Source organism: Pterocles gutturalis, unplaced genomic scaffold (assembly GCF_000699245.1).
Source record: "Pterocles gutturalis isolate BGI_N339 unplaced genomic scaffold, ASM69924v1 scaffold9102, whole genome shotgun sequence".
Taxonomy (NCBI): domain Eukaryota; kingdom Metazoa; phylum Chordata; class Aves; order Pterocliformes; family Pteroclidae; genus Pterocles; species Pterocles gutturalis.
Window position 1 is genome coordinate 25,958 of NW_010115272.1, and position 21,524 is coordinate 47,481.

Sequence of the window (21,524 nt, forward strand, 5' to 3'; positions counted from 1 at the left end):
CTTATTTGACAGTACCAGCAGACTACTGATGTTCTGTGGGATGCAGAATGGCTCAGTGCGTGTTTATCCTCTCCAGGAAAAAGACCTCTCAGTGAATACCCTAAAGGAATACTGGTCCTTCAATGTACATGACAATGATTATGGCCAGATCCAGGGAATCTGTTGTAGTTATGATGATAGGTTTCTGATTACCTGTGGTGGAGATGGAAACATTTTTACTTTCAACATCTTGTCTCCAGAGGATGTTCACAAAGAGCTAAAATCCAAAATCCCTTCTCCTAGGGTAAGTTGCTACCCTCTTTCACTGAATTAGGCCTATTTACAATGAAACTACTGCAGGTAGGCAAAATCTAGTTCAAGTATTTGGCATAATAGATCTTGCCTAGCAAAACCTGAGGCTTCCCAGACAATTTGGAACAAGAACTCATTGTTCCCTAATGAACAGGCACTATGACTGCATTGTTCCTTCTGAACGTTTTGTGTTTTTCTCCAAATAAGCATAGTATGTGTTGTTCACATGTAATATTCTACTAGTCTTTTCCCACTCAAAGGTTTAATCATGCACATTCCTAGAATGAAAACACCATGAGGATTTGTCATACCTGTCTTGCTTTTAATTCCAATAAAGTATGATTCTGCTCTGGATGGGGATTCTAGAAATAGTGTTGGAGAACACCAAATGTGTAGTTTCTCAGTGCATCTAGTACCATTCATATACAATTCACAAGTTGTTTTTTTGTTTTTTTGGGGTTTTTTTTGTTTTTGTTTTTTTTTAAATTTGCAAAATAGCACAGCATGACACTGATCTGGTTGCTCTTTCACACTTGGACAGCATTAGCAGTAATTATTTTACAGATGTCCTGTAATCACTGTAGAACTCATCCCCTTTAGCATGTTTGAACAGATGACACTGGAACTTGATAACAGTTCTGCTGATAATACAAAAGAAGAGAGAGGTGTCAGCTCTCCCACTAAAATGTTGAGACTTCATTGAATTGTTCAAAATTATGCACATTTTAAAAATATCTTGACTGCCTGAATTAAACAAATATAACTTGAAAGAAGTGGTGAGACCTGTTGTGTAAAGAAGTACTATCACGCACAATGAATTTGGGAGTAAATATATATTCGGTACAGCTTAAAAATCTTGAAAATGTGAACATAAAAATATATAAAAATTGAATTTGTTTTACTATTAGTTGTTAACCACATTTTGAAAGATGCTGGACAAGGGAGACAGAGAGGAAACTGTGATTTTGGTCATTTATTTAAATTGTTCATGACGAGTTGGAATTCTTTACCAGTATCACAAGAATGTATAGCACTACAAATAGACTCCAAATAATTTTATTAAACTAAGTGAATGATTTGAACCTATGATATGAGAGCCTTGCTAGCTCCAATATTAAAAGTAGTGAACAATATACAATTATAAAGTGTATATATATATGTATACAGTTTTATCACTTTGATTATGTAAGTAGGTCTACATAAAGATCTTTGTGGTCAAGATCTTATTGTTCAAGCTAGCAACATTGCTTAATGACCATCCTAATAGAGTTTGTCCCTTAGCAAAGTATATCTTCATTAAGTATCTATTCTAGTTTTAAGTCATGTGGAAGATTTAAAAAATTCTATCTTCATTAAACTTAATGGGATTCTTAGAGAATCAAATACAAATCCTCTGAAACTAATTGAGTTAAATTATGGATCAATTTAGAACAGTTGTATTCACTGTAAGGTGATAGGCCCCCTCTTTTTTTAGAGCATGATTGCCTAGGGAAATGGGGCTTGTGTGACTGCGGTGTCCATCCATCTGTCATTCTTTACAGCTAAAAACTGTGAACCCATTTATGCAGTCAGCAGAAGCAAACCAGATAAATTACACATGTAACTTGGAATTAGCCCAGGATACGTTGTCTCTTGTCAACCTGGCAGTGAGTGGAGACAAGAGAATTGGGTTTGGGGGGTAGAAAACCAAAGATGTAATGGGGCAGAGTGAAGTTATGACAAGCAATGATGTAATTGATGGGGGGAGAATATAAGTTTTTTGTTCTCTGTCCCTAAGAACTATGCTTCATTAGTTCTTTTACATATAAACCAACTTAATTGTTTTTTGTTTTTGAAACATTAAAACCTGGTATTTAAAGCCCATATAGCAATATTGATCATGCAGTTTCTTTTGGTTTTGTGAAAGGCAATGGGAGCTCTGTCCTAATGTTTGTAAAAGCTTTATTGTCTGTTGAAAATATTATTGCTTGGTTAAAGGCAGGACAACATTTTTATTCCAGAGTGGTCTTGAGAAGGAGAAGGCTACTGAAGACATTGAGGATCCCAATGCCTACAAGTAAGAGATGCTTGGATAATGACGAAAGAGATTTTCAAATGTTGTTAGCTCTTTCTTCAGACCATGTATTTCTTTTTGCCTCCTAAGAGGAGAGAGAAGTTGATCACCTTGAATTTGTGTCTCTTCCTTTTTACACACAAAGTTGGTTTTTTTTTTTTTTCAGCCTTTCCCTCTATTTCATCTACTTTTCTCTGGCAATAATTCAAATATGGTACTCCGAGACTTACTTACTTAACTTCAGACTACAGAGACAATGCAAGGTCAAGGTCAAAGCCCCATGATGTTAGGACTGTACAAATATGCAGGAAGATGATTCCTTTCTAGGTTACTTTCAGAGCCACTGACTTCACTAGGAGTTTTAGGCTGCCAAGGAAATCTAAAAGGTTACATAAACAGTAATCCTACTTCTCTTCCATTGAGATAACACCATTTTATTTTTCATGTATTTTCAGCATTGAGGAAGTCAAGCAGAAAAAAGAGTATGAACGGATAATGAAGGAAGCTGAAGAAAAAAAAAGAAAGAAGAGAGAGGAGTTAATTGCACTGAGGCATGAGTTTCTTTTTCTTCTTCAAAAGAATCAGGAGCTGCCCAAGCACATGCAGTTGCACAGAGAAGTACATCTGTTTTTTATAATTTACCTTTAGAGGCACCTTCTTCCAAAATGTTGCTACCTGATGTATTGAGGCCAAAGATGTTCTGTGAATATATAATTTGCTGGGACTTCTGAATCACAGCTGATGATTTGTGCCATTGAAGAGACGTGAGAAAAATGCGGTTCTCTGGAGATCTGAATAGCTGTGAAATAAAAGATTGTGTTGATGTGCTTGGAACTCTGGCACCTGGGCAAAAATATTTATTACCAAACCTAGTAGCCAAGATAATGTTACGGTGGGTTTTCTGTCTTTCTGCAGCAGTATGAGATGGACCGTAGGATCTTTGAAGAGCTGAACAGGCAGACAGCACAGAGAATCCAGTTAGTGCAAAAAGAGCTGGCTTGGGAGCATGAGAAACACTTACTTGGACTGCAGAAACTACAAAATCAGTAAGTGACACTTTTCTTCTACTTGTCCCTCTGACCTTTCATGGGGCTTATAATTTACCTGCCACAAGGAAAGAGAATGTGATTTCCGCCACCCCCCTATAATCAGTATTTTGTCTCTTCTTTTATGGTTCTGTTCTTATTTTACTTGGAACGTGCACAAGATTATATATTGATATTCAAATATGAAAGTCAAGGAAGTAGCTTCATTCTGAATAACTTCTTTGTGAAGAAAACTAGGAGTTTTCTGAGACTAAATTTGCCTGAGTTTTTGCCAGTAAGTTCTGTATGAACCAAGAACTCTTATTGGAACTTTGAAGAACAACTTATGAAATTAACCCATTTTTCAGGCATGTTGTGTGTCTGTCAGATATTTTAGTGTCATTGCTAACACAATGATCCCTATACAGTTTAGAGTTATGTAATGAACTTTCTCAGGAACACAAGTTTAAGCTTGAGGTACATTTTGGGTTGGTTTTCTTAAATCTAAGTATATAATAAAAAATGAATTCCTAAAAATAAAAAACAATATAAATAATACATAATAATAAAACCACCTTAGGCACACAGTGTGTGACTGGGAAAAAGACTTTAATGAACATGTTTTTAATCAGTCCTTAAGGGAAGATGAAAGATATTCTCATTAAGAACCTGTTTCAATATTGAGAGAGGTTTTATTTTCTTTATTCTTGAGCATCTTCATTCCTAGATTGGATAAAAGTAAATAGATAGTGTTAGATGTCATCATGCTATTACTTACTGACTTTTGAATTTACATGTAATTAATGTATATGCAATAAGTAAACTATGTTATTCATGTCCTTGTGGTCAAGGAAAAATGGTAGGTTGCACCCACTGACATCAGACAGTTTTGTCTAATTTGGCTTTTCAGGTTTCGGGACTCACTGGAATTTGACACTGTTGTTGTTCATGCTATTCAAAGCAATCATCAAATTTCCACCTACAGACTTCTAGCAATGTCTGAGAAATACTACCAAGATAAGGAACGTCCATCATGGAAGAGGACAGTACTTGAAAAGGCATGGAAACAAGCAGAAGAAGAGAAGATCGTCACAGAGACAGGGAGTACGCATAGGGCTAACGATGAACATTTAAATCTTATCAGTAATATGGTTTCTGTCTTTCAACTCAGTTTGTTTTCCTGAGTCCAAGCTAAAGAAATTATAATTTATTTAGGTAAATAAATATAACTGTGCTATGGGCTTTTTTGTATCTATATACATAGCAACACACATACACAGTTTTCCATGTTTAGGTCAATGTCAGCAATTTTCTGTCAACCCTGTGGGTAGAATGTGACTAAGGGTCATGTCAAAGAACCTGAATACCTTCAGAATTTCCACTGCAGTGGAACGATACTGATCAACACTGGCTCCACGGGAGCCATCCTAGGTGGTTTCCAGCAGTTGGGACTGCACCATGCTGCATGATATTTACATGTTCACATGGTTATTTTTAGTTCCAGATGCTAGAATTTTCGAGGGTGAGGCTGAAAAGACGAAGACGTCAGAGGTCCGAAAGCCAACTACACGTTATATAGAAAACAAACGTGAGCAAATCAGAAGGATTGTTGAGAAAGCTGATAAGATGGAAGCTAAGATCATGAAAAGGAAGGCAGAGTGGGATGAATTGTGAGTCTCGGACTCTGTGCCCTTTTAGTTCTGCTTCTTGTATAAGGTCAAGTAATGCTATTTATCTGTCATATGGCACTATAATCTGTCTGCCCACTTTTTTATATTCTAATGCTTGTAATGAAAATAGAGGGGTTCTTGTGTATATCTGAGTCTCAAGAGAGCATTAAAATCTTTCAGTTAGTTTCTATGGTTCTTCTAAAATATTAGAAAACTTGAATTCAGCTAGGTAGCCACATCTTCAGATAGGGAGTATAAAGCTGTCTAACTTAGTCATGACTGAGGGACACCTAGACTGTTACAGTCAACTCTCAGTTAACCCTACCAGCACCACATAGAGCAGATGCTGTAACAGCTGCATTAGGTCAGTTGTGCTAAAATCATGGCCATAAGTATGTGTTTGTGATATGCCTTCATGCTCCATGCTGGTCTTTATCTTGAGGCAAGAAAGAGGGACAAGACATCTTTGAATGCTCATGGAAGTACAGAAATTCTTCATTAGGAGATGAATGACAGGGAATGGGACTGATGGAGAGTCAGAGTACAAGGCTTTTTAAGGTTAAGTGTTTAACAAGATAGAGTAGGATCAGGTATTCTGTGCTGCAGGCTGGTGGAGTGTTGACACATGGCTCCCTGAGACTGAGAGCAGCATGTACTTGCTAAACCCAGAACTCAGTCCAAGTGTAGAGGTTTAACCTTTCCCATGGCAGAGCTATGTTATAAGAGGGTTGGGTTTTTTTTGTTTTTGTTTTTTTTTTAAAGATGAGGTTTTCATTTAGATGTGCAAGGGTATTCTTCTCAAAGTAGCCACTGGTTTCTGAAAGAGGTGTGTGATTCTTGGTCCCTAGCTCACCTCCTAAGCCTTGCTGCAGAAACCAGAAGGTATGAAATGACCCTGTTCATCTGTGTGCTTTCTCTCTTAAAGTTCAGCTTTGTTTTGTACCTACCAGATACAACAACAAACCTAGTGATGACTATGAGAATCCCAAGGATGCTGAGGACATCAGAGAAGCACAGGAAAATATGGGATGTTACAAGCTGAAGACTGCCACTAACTACAGAGTCCCTGAACACAAGCGTATGAACACTGAGAAGAAGGTGATGCAGCTTAAATCCCTGGAAGCCCTGGTATGTATATTTTTCCCCTTTTGGGGGGAGGGAAGATAGTGTATTAGTCACTGAAGCAATTTTTTTAAAGGAAATTAAAGTGGGTGTGGGAAGAGGCCTTGAAGGACAGACTATTTTGAATTAGTTACAGATCAGCCTTTCTCTTGTCAACTGTTAGTGCTTCACCAAACTCAAACCTGAATCAGTCCAGGATAACTCTCAGCTGGCTCTTCTTAAATGAGAAAGAGAATTTACTTTTCCCAGTACTTGAGCAGGAACATCTGTCTTTTTGAATTCTTCAAAAAGTTTTATTATCTAGTAACTGGTATGCTTTTCTTAAAACACTTAGATAAATAACTCCTGCCATGAAATACCTCTACGAAAACAGGGATGAGAGCAAGGACAGGTTTTTCTAGTGGGGCCTCCCCATACTTGCACTTTGGCAATCACTGATTCTGGGTACTAAGCATGGGAATCTTCCTGAGAAACCAGGTCTTTTGAAGCCACCTTTCTGTGATAAGACTCCTACAGCTATCACATATCTTTTAACCACAAGGACACAAGAAGCTCGAATGTTGTGCAGTATCTTTGTTGCTTTCCTTGCGACTTCTTCCCCCCCATCTTTCTTCTCATAGGAACGTTTTTTCATTTTATTTGGCTGGAATGCGAAAGCGTGACAGATTTCTTTAGCTAAAAGAACAATGAAGAAATATATCTATTGAACTTGGAACTGTCTAGCTGCTTGTTGGTAGGAAGGCTTATGTCTGGCCCTGCCTACTGACAGAGAAGCCTCTTCACTGTACTGTTTATCTTTCTCTGATGAAGTGTAAGTTACACTCTCACTGGCCCTGAATCTTTTCCAGCCTTATTGTCATGAACTGGTTGCCTAATCTCAGGCACCCTCTAGGTTGGGTTGCTTTGATAGCAAAGTCTAAGCATTATGGAAGCAATGCTACAGTCTCGGGATCTGTTAGATCATCTTGACCTCATGCTTGGGCTTCAGTAATTCATTGTAGTGCTGATGTTATCAGATACTCGGTGATTAACCTAACTCAGTAGGACAAGCCAATACAAACAAAGGGAGTAGTTCTTGTTGTAAATTCCAGGTTTATACAGGTGAAGAATTCCAGTTGCTTCAGATGGTTGGTCTATAGAGTTGTTTTCTTTTATAAAGATCAGAGAAGTTTATGCCAAATACATTAATGTTAGATCACATTCAATTATTATTTCATGTGAAAAGAGTAAATTAATACAGTGTCATCTTATCACAGAATCATAGAATGACTGAAGTTGGAAGACACTTCTGATGGTATTCTAGTCCAAACCTTCTGCTCAAGGAGGGCCATCTAGACCAGGTTGTCCAGGACCATGTCCAGATAGCTTTTTAATATCTCTAAGGATGGAGACCCCACAACCTCACTGGGCAACCTGTGCCAGTGTTCAGTCACCCTCACAGTAAAAAAGTGTTTACTGATGTTCAGAGGGAACCTCCTGTGTTTCTCCTCGTGCCAGTCACTGTCACCACTGAAAAGAGCCTGGATCCACCCTCTTTGCACGCTCCCTTCCTATATTTATAAACATGACGAGATCCCTGCTGGAGCCTTTTCTTCTCCAGGCTGAATGGTCCCAGGTCTCCCAGCCTTTCCTTATATGAGAGATGCTCCAGTCCCCTAATCACCTTAGTGGCCCTTCACTGGACTGTCTCTGGTAGCCCCATCTCTTGTATTGGGCAGCCCAGAACTGAACATAGCATTCCAGATGTTACCTTGCCACTGCTGAGGAGGGATCACCTCTCTCAATCTATGGCAACACTCCCTAATGTAGTCCAGGATAATGTTAGCCCTCTTTGCCACAAGGGCACATTGCTGGCACATGGTCCACTTTGGTGTCCAAGACACCTGGGTTATTTTCTGCAAAATTGCTTTCTGGCTGGTCAGCCCTCAGTATGTACTGGTGCATGGGGTTGTTCCTCCCCAGACGTAGGGCTTTGCACTTCCGCTTGTTGAACTTCATGAAGTTGCTGTCAGCCCATCTCTCCAGCCTGCCCCTCTGGACAGCAGCGCAACCCTCTGGTATATCAGCCACTCGCCACTCCTTCCTAGTTTTGCGTTATCAGCAGACTTGCTGAGGGTACACTTTGCCCCAACATCCAGATAATTAATGATGTTGAAGAGAATTATTATTACTGAATTATAAATATAGAATTATTACTGAGGTCTGCCTACAGGCCAACCAAGCAGGATGCGAACAAGTTGTTACAAATAGGTTTTGCCGCACTTGGCTGTTTTATTCCCACCTCTGACATCTCATATAAGTGTCACTTTTCAGATTAGTGGATCTTCATCTTGAGTTGGAGAAAAGATATTCAACTGATGCTGAAGTTCTCTGAGTTGACTTTGGGACTCTGGATTCCTGGAAGGCCTGGAGAGAATTTATTTTGGACATCTAGTGGATTGTATAAAATTCAAAAGCGTCTGACAGAATGTTACTTTCTTGCTTTTAACATCGCTATCTACTATGCTTTGAAAATTTAGAACTTTGTTCCACTTTTAACCACCCACAGTAGCTGCAATGTCAGCTTCACCATCACATATAAAAGACAAGAATCTCATCTGCCTTCCAGAACCTACATTTATGGAGGACTGCTTCACTATCTTTGAGGTTATGTGCGATAATGGCTTTGTTTCAATGACTATGTCAAAGAAGTCTAGATTTCTGTACAGCTGTGCATTTGGTAGTGCATACCTCTTAGGTGTGTTTCTCTCTCTTGAGGATGGAAGTGGGTTTACAAAATACTGAAAGAAACTCAGTTTTCTTTTTGTTACTGTACTATTTGTACTACATGCCTGAAAAGAGGGCCATATATCAAAGCTGAGATACTCTCTCTATTTAATGAGAGACAGCACAAATGACTAATCTTGTAAAACCCACAGCTTATTTTCACAGCTTCTGTCTGCTTTCTGCACTGCTTCAACATCTCATGTCAAGAAACTGAGAGAATGGGGAAGCCTCATTTCCTTTCTTACACCTTCGTGATTTTCAGTGAAGGAGAGGGAGAGAACTAGTTCCAAAGATTTTAAACAGCTGTCTTTCAGTCTGTGGTTTCAAAAACACTAATGTGTGGAGATGGTACAGGAAAAAAAAGCTAGTGTGGTAAGAAGGAAAGTCAGTATGATAAGCCTCTTAACCATTACTTGGGTTAGGGAAGACTACGTGCTATGTAAGCGTTCCTGGGGATTCCTACTAAAACTGTTTTTCCTTTGCAGATTCATAAGAGGAAAGTGAATATGAACAAAGAGATCATGTCTTTGCGGGATCTCAAGGTTTCTACTATTGATGAAATAAGGTGTTTAGTGCAAGAACTGAAATCCGTGCAGGCAGCCTTGGATTTATCAGAACGTCTCCCTCTTCCCCTGATCCCTCAGTTACACCCAGATGAGGTTCCTGAAAAAAAATTCGAGTATGATAGTGACATCCTCCTGAAGTTCAAAGAGGAGCAGGAGGCCAAGGGAAAGCTCCAGGAACAATTGGAAGGGTCTCCCTCATCTCATGCATTTAGGCATGGGTTTCCTCAAGCTCCTTCCATTAAAGAAGCTGACCTCATGGCCCAGGCTGCAGGTGCACACCCGATGAGAGCAGCATCATCTGTGGTCACAGAGCAGCAAAACGTTTTTGAGATTGAGAAGGCAGAGCCAATGGAAATGGAACTGGAAATTTTAAAGAGGGAGAAGATAAAAAATCTATACTTGCAGGACACCCTTGTTAAAAAGGTAGGAAATCAAAAGTTATTTTTGTCAGACTGAACAGTCCTACTGCATCAGAAATAAAACCAAAACCCCTTCTGTCTCAGGATTGCAGCTGCTTTTGCCTTTCCGAAGTTCAGGAAAATGCTATCTGGTGCAAATTTACAGTGTAAATCAGTATAAATCCCTAACTGTGACCTGTGTGCTGACTATGATCACTTGAAAAAGAGATCTTAGATTTCTTATTGATCTTCTATGAAACTATGAGCTGAGCAGACAAAAAAGACAAGTGAAATGTTAGAAATTACTTGATAAGTGACAAAGAGGAAAAAAAGGAGTATCACTACAACTTTGTCCATTCATGATGTTCTCAGCTCTTAAATAACTGTAGTCCTGACCCTTTGGTCTCAAAAATGATGTTGTAGACTTAGAAAAGGTGCAAAGGGAGTAACCAAAATCCTTAGTCATGGAAAAGCTTCTTTAAAAGCACATCTAAATGGACAAAACATCTTTGGCCTGGAAAAGGGGCAACTAAAAAGGTGGTAGCAGAGGTGATAAAATCATGAGTACCATAGAAAAGGAGAGTGGGAATCATCTCTTAAAAGAAGGAGAGATATTAGCTTTGGTAATCCACAGTAAATAGCACAGGCAGGTTGTTGATTTGTCAGAAAGAATTTTTCCTGTCTCCTCCTTTCTCTAGCTTTACATGTTTAGCTCTACTCCTACCTGTGTTCCTCATCTGGCTCTCTCATATGCTCCAGATCAATGCGCTGGTGATTAATTTTGATGCTGAACTTCGCTTTCTGCGCCATAAGAAACTGAAGCTGGATGTGCAGATGAAAAGTGCTGACCTGTGCTACATCACATGGTATGAAGAGCTGCTTATCCTGAAGAACCTTGAGAAACATGAGAACCTTCTCCAGGAGTGTGTTAACACCCTCATCAGTGAGCAGGAGGCCATCCAAGTAAGTAGGCCATGTGTCTCTGGATTTAACAGTGCCACTAATGCATGGCTTGAAACTAAAGCAAGCCAAAAAAGTAAAGGGTGGCATCTTTTTGCTTCGTAGTGCTGAACTTTGAAAAACAAGAAACTCTTGATGATCAAGCTAGGATGGTCACTTCTAACTTCCAATAGTTAATTTTCTCATAATCTTAACAGTTGTATTTTAATAGGCACTTCATGATGTGGAATAAGTGACAAATCATACACTTAACTTTAAGAACATACTTCTGGGTTTTGCTTGATTGAAGCACGAGTTTAAAGAGAGAAAGACAAGTTTTGCATTTCTAGATCTTGACATATATCCTATATACACACAGGTGGGTTGTACCTTTTAACTGAAGTAGTTTTTTTTTTGTTTGTTTAGTCAAAATTGAACAGCTACCTTGCACAGATGGAGGATAGAAAGTGTGAGATTGCAAAGCTTCAGGAATGTGAGAAAGCTCTTTATGCCAACTTCCAAGCATCCCTTGGAGAAAATAATGAGTTTGCCCGTTTTCTGACCAAGGTTCTGAAAAAGAAAATCAAGTGCATGGAAAACAAAGAAGTAGGAAGAGAAGCAGGTCGGAGATACTGTCCTTTTTGTTTATGGATTTGTTACACATACTTCCATGTGGTCAAGTAAATGTCTGTCAATCTAGCTGCAGCCCTGGGTACATGCAACACTGAACTCAGTTCAAAAGACCATAGATCAGACCTACCCATATTTGTTTATATATACCAACCCATGTTCAGTGGTAGCCATCCTGAATGAGAATGATGTAATTCAGTCTCTAACATGACTACATTTGGTCTGATGACAGCTTCTGCAACTTACTTCCCGTAAGTCAATATTGAGGACTGATAATTGTATGAAGAAGACACAAAGCTATGAATAGGTACTTCCTATGCTGTACCAATGTGAGCTACAAATAAGTGATTAGTCTGCCACATTCATGATGTTCTCCTTTAATTTGTCCATTGACTAATGAGAGATCATAGACCTAATCTGCAGTCAACTATTAGTCACAAGACTAAACATATTATGAAAAGATCATTTATCTTAGTGACTTGGTTTTAAACTGTTAAGGCTAGGCAATCTTACTGAGCTAAAATACTTGTGCTCTCTCTCTGACTCGGCTTTTGATCTCAAGTGAGACAGTTAACAAAAACCGCAGACAATATTGATGCTTTTGTGACAGCTTTGTGTCTCTGTATTTGGCTTGGTTGATTAATCTCTGTAATAGAATGGTAAACTCACAAGGTTTAAATTCTTAGCACATATAAAGAGGGGAAATATTATTGAAAGTCACAAAAATATGCCTGTTTGTGCTTTTGGCACTACTAAGTGATCTCTCTCCAAGGTGCCTGGATTCACGTATTTACCAGGATGATCTTTAATGGATTATTGGGATTGTGTTCACCAGCACATTGGCATAATGCACAGCAAGTGGATCTGGCGATGTTGTGGAAGCAAGCAGCGCTGTCCTTTTCTTCCAGATGAAGAAGATGAGAATGAAGAGGAGAATGATGAAGAGGCCAGCTTGGGGACTGACAAAGAAAATTCTGGATCTGAAGATGAAGTCTTTGATGACTCTGTTTGCCCAAAAAGTACCTAAACCACCATTTCCTTGGGTTGACTACTTGTTCAGCTTTAGGGCAATATTGAATGTTTAAGAAAACACAGAATTTTTCATTATTCATTGCATATTAATGCCACTAAGGGCCAAAATGTGTGTAGGCCTTCTGAGTGCTGCATTTCTCCCCAGGAAATCTCAGTGAAGATAATGAAACTGCTGGTAGTATAGGGTACCCTAATTACAAAGTTTGGAAAAATAAAACTTAGCTAAGCACTAAGAATTAATTGTTTTGTGTAAAGAACCATTCGCTATTTTACGGCTGTTTTCTGGAGAGTAAAGGCTCCTCTCAGGAGTGGAGCTGGAGCAAGGCTGTAGCTGCTCTCTTGAAACCTGCTGCCTGGTTTAGCTGGTTCCCTGTTCAGGGAAGTTCTGCAGTGACTCCACCATGCTGTTAAATTAAGCTCTTTGTTACCACCTCGTGGATTTATGCAGCAATTGCCTGTTGCTAGTCTGCTCCCTTAAAGGTATCTGAAGAGTTAGGAGTTTTATCTTGCAAAATCCTCTCCATTCACTCAGTGAAGGCAAGCAACTTCCCCCCCCTCCCCCACCCCCTTTTCTTTTGTACAGGTTTAATTAGTTTAGGGTGTTGGGTTTTTAAAAAATCTTTGAGTGATATGTTAATGACCATGTAAAAACACTCCTTTTATTTTCAGTTAGAACTTATGAACAAATTACCTTATCAGATTTTTTTAAATTGGATTTTAACATCATTTCCACAAATTGAATTTTTGATTAACTCCTCATTCATGTCCTTTTTCACTGAAATGTTGGCAAGAAATGAAGATTTTTACTTTTTATTAGAAAAGTCCAAATTACTAATTTAATAGGGAAATTACATGTTATATTAGCCTCTTCATATTTGTCTCTTTATGTGTCATTTACTTTGCCTTTCTTGTACTTTTTTTTTTTTATCATGTCTGCTGATTTGGGCATAATTATGCACTTGATTAGTATGAGTGAGATCACTGTGTTAGAAATTCACAGATCTTCCTTACCATGAAAACAAATGAAACAGGTCCTATGACCCACTGCTTTGTTTACAAATAGAGCTATAAATGATCCCCACAGCAAGCTCATCATTTATAGTGAAGGGTGCCATGGATAAAAAACTGTGTTCACATCACTGAAGATTATACTGTAACATGTATTAATTACTGGGACTGCATTGCTTACGAAAGCTAACTTTTGAGCACTTGGCTTTAATATTGGCTTTGATGCATTTAGTCTTACTTTTGATGCATTTAGTCTTACTTCTGGAAACAAACTGTCTGTACTGAATGTAAAGAAACAAAGATCCATCCAAGACATTCACATGGCCCTTGTGGTTTATGTTTGAGAAAGCTCTAGGGAACCAAGAGCATGGTCTTACTGTGGGGAATGCTGGGCAATGTGCACACTAGGAGAAGCTACTAGCTCAAGCCTGTAACTATATGTCATAATGAAACTAAGCTATTCTTTGACTCTTCTCAGACTGCAATGAAGCACTCTTCCAAAACACCATCCAGCTCCGGCAGAAGCGGTTAGACATTGAGAAAGCTTTAACAGAGGAGAAGAAAGCTGCTGCTAGCCTCAGAAAGAAATATAATGCCCTGGCCAAAAAGGTATTGTAGTGTTTTCTTCTGAGCAAGCATTGGCTGGCTCCATTACAGTGAAAATGTTGTGCTAGTGATTTTGGTTAAGACTTAAAACCAAAATCCTAACCCTTTGAGAGGTCTCAGTTGGGATAGAGATATCTGTGGTAGCACAGAATCAGGAGGCAGCTCAACATGGGTCACCTGTCCTCCTGAAAAGGGTAAGGTAAATCAAGGTGGTCCGATCTCAACTGCTATGAGACTGGATTCAGGCTTTAGGTCCAGTTCCTTCCCAGCTGTCTAACCATCAGAAACTGGATTCTCTGGTTCACATGAAACACCTGGTATAGCATGGCCTATCCTCTGTGCATGTGTATGGGGATGGAGAGGTTAAAGAATGCTTATCCTAACACAAATGCAGGTTAAATAAGTGCATAAAAATGCTATTCTTCCATCTATTTCTTTTGCTTTTAGTTCTTTTCTTTTGCTTTTTCTCATAGTAATCACTGAATAAACTCTCTTGGTGCAAGTTTTCCTCTTCGTTTTTTTGAGCTACTGCATTCATCAAGACATTTGATTTATATTAATTCAAAAAAATCTTAATTTGAAGAGTTATCCAGGATAGATAGATAGCTCTGCCAAAATAACATTATGCAAGTCTTGCTTTTATTGTGTCTCAAAAATGTTCCATCAAATATGCTTAATTTACAACATTTTTTTTGTTTAGTTTTTAAAGGCTTTCCTAAGTGCCAGCTGCCACATATTCACCCTGGGGTCTGACATTTGAGTCTGAATTGTTTCTTTCTCATGCAGAATCAATAAGCATTTCCAGGCATAACACAATAAAAAAATATCTTGCAGGCTCTGTAGATCTAGAAGTGTTTTAGACACTAAACAAAGCAGCTTGTCTCTTGATACATACCGGGCTTCTCTACTAAGGAAACATGTATGAGTGTATGTGTCTACAGTGGGTGGTATTCAGGATAGAATCTTGCTTGAATATGTAGATGAGCCTTGTGTTTGCCTATGAATCTCATCTAGCATAGTATGTAAAAGAAAAAAAAAAAAAGAGTATTTTTTTTCTATACTTCTTTCCCTTTGGATCAGGAGCTCTAACACAGAACCTTGCTGTCTTATGTATTTGAGTGCTACAGGATTTTTGTTGGTTCACAATTTGTCTTTCTGCAGGCAGAAGTAGTGGAAACCAGTCTGGACACTGCAGACAGGGAACTGGAGACATTTCAATGGGAAAAGCAGCAGAAAATGAATGACCTATATGTAGTTGTGCCTTTGAAACTCCATCAGGTAATTCAAGATGTTCTGCATCTGCAGGTGAAGAAAGGCCTATGTACATCTAAACAATGGTGTTACTGTTCTCTGGGGCCTTTAGTTCCTGATAGTCTCTCGGGAGTGCCATTAATTGAACTTCATGCTGCTATTTCCTCTATTTTTTTTTTTTCCTTCTCCTATACTGACAGAAAAGAAGTAAGGACACAATTGCTGAAATGTGCGTAGTCTTCAAGTGTTTCATAGGCTTAGTGTGAGATTTTTCCTTCAGGTCTGTATCTACTGATATTCTGGAAAAAAAAACACACCAAAAAATCCCCCGCCAAAAACAAAGAAAAACTAAAATGAAAACAAAACCACCAAAAAAGCCCCCAGACTATTGAAACTAATGGGTTGTGCCCAATTCAAGAATGCTGGATTGGATGCAATGCATTTGTCTACACAGCTGTTAGCACAGAGATGATAAGTAGAATATGAAGAGGAAAACTCAAGTCAATACTGTTATTTCCTCTGGGCTGGACCTTGTCCTCTGAGAGAGATGTATAAAGCCTGTTCTGGCTTTTATACCTCTGAGGCAAGCTCAGCTCTCTCCATGTGTTTTATTTATCTCCCTTCATTAAAAGGTTGGTAATGAAGACAGAAGAGTCTAAGTCCTGACTATGTAATCCTGCACCTCCCAGGTAATTCAAAAGTACAGTTGACAGGGAGTCCCCTACTTCCCCTTTGTTCCAGGTGCCATTGAAGGGTAGACAGCTTTATATGCAGGCAGTTGTCATAGCTCTAAGTAATCTTTGAGCTTTGCTGAGTGGCAGTGATTCCCTGTCCCAAAATGTGAGAGTTGTGAACATGCTTACTATTAACTTGCTTATCAGTTCTCTAACACTCACACATTTGTTATCCAGAAAGATCATCAGTACCCTTAAGTAAAGTCAGCCTTCCTTATGGCTGTTTCTCACAGGTGGAGTACTTGGTTAATGGGGAGATGCCCAGTGACTTCTCCCAGGCTTTGGTATTTACCAACCAGTCCTTAGAGTATCTGCAGAAGAGAATTGTGGACCTACATAATGAAAAGATAATGCAAAGAGAGATCTATAAGGCAGCCCAGGAGCATCATAAACAGCTTGTCCAGGACACAAAGGAAATGGAGATAAAGATTCAACGTGAGTAACAGAGACTCTGAACAACATAGCATACTAGTGCTTATTCTGTCCTCCTCACTGGGTGTGAGTAACTCACCAGATGTCTGTCTTTACACTCACCCAGATGTCACAGCTGGTTACTACAGAAAATAAAGCAAAACAAGTAGACTGTTTCGATTAAGTACTGGTAGTTCTCCAGCACTGCAGAGTCACTAGGCTGTGTGAAATAATGTGAGAACTGAGTATAAGGACAGTTGACTGAGATGAGACACTGGAAGTCAGGACACACGATTGCTATTTCTGGCTGTAAACCAGAACTGCTAGGAAAAAAAGTACTTTTCCCAAAGCCACATAAGCTTTCTTTGGCAATATCCTTCTCTGTGTAACAGAAAAAGAACGAAACAAGCCCTATTTGAAACAAGAGACTTTCCCAAGGACCAAACCCAAAGATGTGCCTAGCACCAGCAAACCTGCCGAGGCCCTGTGTAGCCTTTGATGTGGGAGTGGCTTACTAGGACTGGCTTAGAGTGTGGCTTAGTGACCACAGAGACATGGTTATGGGCAAAGGCAAATGGCAATACTCAGTTGAGCTCTGTGTGATTTTGCGTGAATTATTTATTATAGAGCAAATACCAAATAGCTCTGACAAAAAGCTGGGGTTAAGGCAGAAATTCTTATTAACCAATGAACAACAGTTCTGCCATTTGTGCCATGTCCTTTCTGTTAGGACTGGAAGAGAAGTGCAATTACTTGATGACGAAGAAGTTTGGTCGGTTGGTTGATTTTGAAGCAGTTCAAGCACACTCTGTTAACATACGCATGGAAGAGTTGAAAGTGCAAATAATGGAGAAAGAATATATGCACTCCCAGGAACTCAAAGAGTGGGAGGTAAGGAGCAGGAAAAGGAGGACATATGTGTTATGATGATCTGTTAACGCTTCATTTGGCTGGGGCTGAATAGCTATGCTAAAATCTTTTGTGAATATGTTCACATTTGTATCTTTCACCTGTCACTAACAGACTGATGTCCAGCTCCCATTTCCCATCATCATTCCTACCTCTGCTCCTGTTGCTGCTGCACATCCTATTTTCTCATGGAGGCAGTTGACAACCTTTTTGTTTTACTTTCCTCAAATGCATCCTCCTGCTTCTGTCCCTATGTGAAGTTCATCCAATGCTTTCCTTTGGTTTTCAGCTGGCATTTGGCACCTACTGTCTCCTCCCACCACATCTGGTGATGAACTGTTTCGAGTACAGGGAAGCCCTGGCTTATGCCTAGGATGCTACTCTGTGCAGTCTGAAAAGTGCATGTCTCGATCTAGGGGGGGCCTAAGGCTTAGGTACTGTGGTGCAAGCAGGCAACACTCTTATGCTGCCCTTGGAGAATGCTGTCATTGGCTGTCCTTTTAAATATATGGAGACAGAAAAATCAGAAAATAGGAGAGAAATCTCTCTTTGAGCAAGTATCATGCCTCTTGTTTTAAATTGACTTAAGATTTTTTCCCCCTTGCCCTGAGCAGTAAAACATCAGCACCTTTATACATAAATCTAATATGTTTTGTAATTTCTGCTTTTTCCTGTTCATGTCAGTTGGTAACACATTCTGGGCTTAGCCTTGCTGGTGGGCATTCACTGCTCCTTAGGGAAGTTAAGTCTGGTATCCTTCAACACACCACACATCTCAATCTGGCTCAAGACTTTTCTAACTGACATCTGCAAGGAGACAGGTGGGTTTGTAATGAACTGTCCTGGCAACTCCTTGCTTGTTTGTGCAGCATGACACATTGCCAGGAAAGTAGAGTGTTGAAGCAGATTTGCAGTTCCTTGCTCCTCCTGGCTGTCCTGTGTTTGTAGCTAGGCAAAGAACCCCTGTCCTCCCTCTAGATTTGGATATGAGAGACAAATCTCAGTGGAAACTCAGCCCCAGCCTTCTCTGTTGCTCATCTATGCTAGCTTGTGGCAGGTGTAGGAACCAGCTTAATATGTAGCACACATACAGAAGTACTATGTACCTAATGGCTGTGTTTTTCCCACACTTTTGCCTAACTGTTTTACTTAAATACTTGGGCATTTGCAGTATTAAAAGAAAAACTAAAAAAGGGAAAAAAAAGAATAAAAAGACAGATTGCACTACAGGTACTGTGGGATCAGGTGGTGCATGCAGAATCAGTCTGTTTTTACCTCTCTTATGTGGCACTTACATTGTGCCTAGCACTTCTTCCCCACCTCACACTTTTGGTCCTCTCTCATCCCAGCTCAACCTTTTATATCTTTCTAGGAAAGAATCTTAGACCTGCAGCAGAAGCTAATGAAGCTGACAAAGGAAAACACCAGCAAGCTGCAGCAGCTGAACTCGTTCTGCCTTGAAAAGCAGCAACTTGAAACTAAGCTGGCTTCACTAGAGAATGATCTGGTAAACCTTTTAGCCACTGTACTGCATGCAGGTTTGGGACTGTTCAGAAATGGGTAAGGGTTCATCTGGCCCTCCTCACCAGCTCTCTGGTCTCACATCCTGCTCTGCCATCAGCAGTTTGGGCTAATACTGCCCAGGGGCACAGGCTGAATGGCTGCTCCGGGTCTTGCAGAAAGGGAGATGAAAGAGCTGATCCTGAAGTAGGCCGTGCCTTAGCTTCTCTGCTAATTTCTTACTTAGTTGCTTTCTGATACTAAAACGCACTAATCACGAATTAGAAATTGTCGTGCAGCAGGTCAGAATTATTCCTTTGTTACACTGAAACAGCCAAATGAATTAAAGTGTTTTCTTTGCTCTGGGATTCAGGCAGCCACCTGTGACAGTCTGAATCTAAGTTAATGGTCCCTCACTCTGACTTCTGACTAGCTCTCTCTGAGGAGTGGAGAAGTCATGAAGCTGTCCTGCTTCTTGGAAAGCCTCACTTTCTCACTTGAAATAAATTTCCAACATTCATTCTCCCATGTTTTATAGGTGTTATTTTGGCCTGTCCTTCTAGGGAGTAGAATTTCAGGGCATCTGAACTACTGCCATGAAAGAGAAGGCCAGGCTGGAGTTGTGGCTCTCCTAAGAGAAGAAATCAAACTTCTAAGGAGGAAAGATGGGTCCCTCTTTCTACAGCCTTCATCACCACAGGACTCTGACACATCAACTGAAACATTCTCTTTTCTGGCACCAGCAATGGTAACTAACAGTTCAAGTGTCTCTTAAAAATGAACACAGTTAGCTGTGGCAGTAGTAATAACTGGAAGTGTGAAATGCATTGCTTTGCCTATACAGGGGTTTAGTTGTAAAGGGTTATATTTGTTTCCCCTATAAAAATGTGATTGTAGTGAGAAATACAGAATAAACAAGTGGAAATACAAATGCTGTTGTCAGCCCATTGCAGAGATTTGTGCTGGGTAGATGCTCTGTGTGTGTGCATGTGTCTATGTCTGTTCTTCAAAGGAGTGGCTTTTGAAGGCTGGATATGAGTTTCACATGGGCAAATCTAGCCTATTACTCAAAAATGGTAAAAGAGTTCTGCCTTCAGGGTGTATGTTTTTTTTTTTTTTTTTTTAAATCCTAGCAGCAATGGCAGTTCTCTGCTAACTGATCTAGTTACAGTCATTGTAAGAAGAGCAGGGAAGTGCTGTTTGTTTGGAGAAGGCAAAGGGACCTTTCTTTTCAGGGCCTACAGTGCTCAGATGGGTATGGAGCCAAAGACTTTCCCACTTGCCTCTGCTCTGCAGAAGTGGGAAAACTGCACTGCAGTGCAGGGTGTGGCATTTACCTGGCACGAGGAGGGTACAGCAGATGCAAAGTCAGCCTGTAATTCCACTGGCTTGCACCTGCATGATCAGAGTTAGAGAGAGCCAGGCTCTGTATGTTTTCAGCTTTTATTATTTTTTGCCTCTGGCATTTGGTATGGTGGCAGTGCATGATCACTTACAGCACTTACGCAGCCTTACAGTGAAAACTTCCTTCAACCCCAAAGCGAAGAGGTGGTGTTGCACTGTTCTTGCCGCACAAAGTTTCTGAGGGTGCATGGGGAGGCTTGGGGTTTGTTGCTGATTTTTAATTAAATAGATTGAACAGCCTGCAGCTGCTCTTGCTCCTCCTCCCCACTCCCTGCCTTGTGCCACTGCTCTTTGTGCCTCTGTGTGGCGTTTGTTCAGCCAAGATCCAACCAGATCCCAGCCAGGCACAAGAACTGCCCCTGCTGCCCCAACACAACCAAATGAATGGTTTGTCCATGGGTCCCTATGAAGGTGCTGAGCATCCTCTGTTTCCTTATGAAAAATAAAACACCCTTATCCACAGGCCTGGATGCTGAAAGATTTCTGAAGCTGGAAAATTACAGGATAGGGGTAGGGGATAAGGAAACAAAATTTGCAGAGATTTGGGTGTCTGTCTTCCCCCCCAACCGTCACCAAACTCATGCAGCCATCCTGGGAGACAAATGACGATTTCCTCTAGTTGTGCTCCTCACTATAAGTTTTATGTCGCTTTGGCACAGGTAGTGACTGTCTCTCCTTTAGAAGATTCACATGAGTGGCTATTTGAAAAACTGTAACTGCAGGAAACTGTCACCTTTCCCCAGGTGTTCTGCTTGCTGTGTGTCTGCAAGTTAAAAAGATTAGGTTTATTCTGTGGGTGGATTTATCATACAGCCAGCCACAGAAAAGACTAAAGCCTTTATTTTAGCTGTTAAAGCGTGGGTTTGTCTTTACAGATATGCAGCTGCAGATGGTGTGTATGCGAAGGGTTAAGTTGATTAGGCAGAGTGCATAACTCCAGTCCATTCACAGGAGTGTTTTCCTGGGTCATGCCTTCCTGTGGGGGAGAGGAAAAGACCTTTTTGACAGCATTATCTTTTGTGAAGCCCTCACTGGAAGAAGCAGCTAGATCTTGGTGGTGGCAGCTCTGTTTGGACCCATGTTCTGTGACATCTCTTGTGCTGCTCTTTCAATCTCGTGCTCTGATGAACAGCCCAGTGCCACAGACAGCTGCTGCCTTGTTTCTTGAGCTCTCCTGTGACCTTGCTGAGGATGCCTTCTGTCTCCATA

General features: G+C 40.1%; 1 protein-coding gene across 1 annotated transcript in view; it reads left to right on the top strand.

The window, feature by feature from the left end:
* CFAP44 (cilia and flagella associated protein 44) overlaps positions 1–21,031 on the top strand; it is a 42,076-nt gene extending 21,045 nt beyond the window's left edge. The window contains exons 18-35 of the mRNA XM_010075130.1: positions 13–283; positions 2,292–2,347; positions 2,800–2,962; positions 3,260–3,390; positions 4,280–4,473; positions 4,868–5,039; positions 5,990–6,167; positions 9,413–9,916; positions 10,651–10,854; positions 11,257–11,452; positions 12,369–12,479; positions 13,979–14,109; positions 15,268–15,384; positions 16,325–16,526; positions 17,233–17,393; positions 18,784–18,918; positions 19,450–19,659; positions 20,975–21,031. Coding sequence (XP_010073432.1) covers positions 13–283; positions 2,292–2,347; positions 2,800–2,962; positions 3,260–3,390; positions 4,280–4,473; positions 4,868–5,039; positions 5,990–6,167; positions 9,413–9,916; positions 10,651–10,854; positions 11,257–11,452; positions 12,369–12,479; positions 13,979–14,109; positions 15,268–15,384; positions 16,325–16,526; positions 17,233–17,393; positions 18,784–18,918; positions 19,450–19,659; positions 20,975–21,031 — 3,193 coding nt within the window. The remainder of the gene's footprint in view (positions 1–12; positions 284–2,291; positions 2,348–2,799; positions 2,963–3,259; positions 3,391–4,279; positions 4,474–4,867; positions 5,040–5,989; positions 6,168–9,412; positions 9,917–10,650; positions 10,855–11,256; positions 11,453–12,368; positions 12,480–13,978; positions 14,110–15,267; positions 15,385–16,324; positions 16,527–17,232; positions 17,394–18,783; positions 18,919–19,449; positions 19,660–20,974) is intronic.
* Positions 21,032–21,524: the final 493 nt, after the last annotated feature.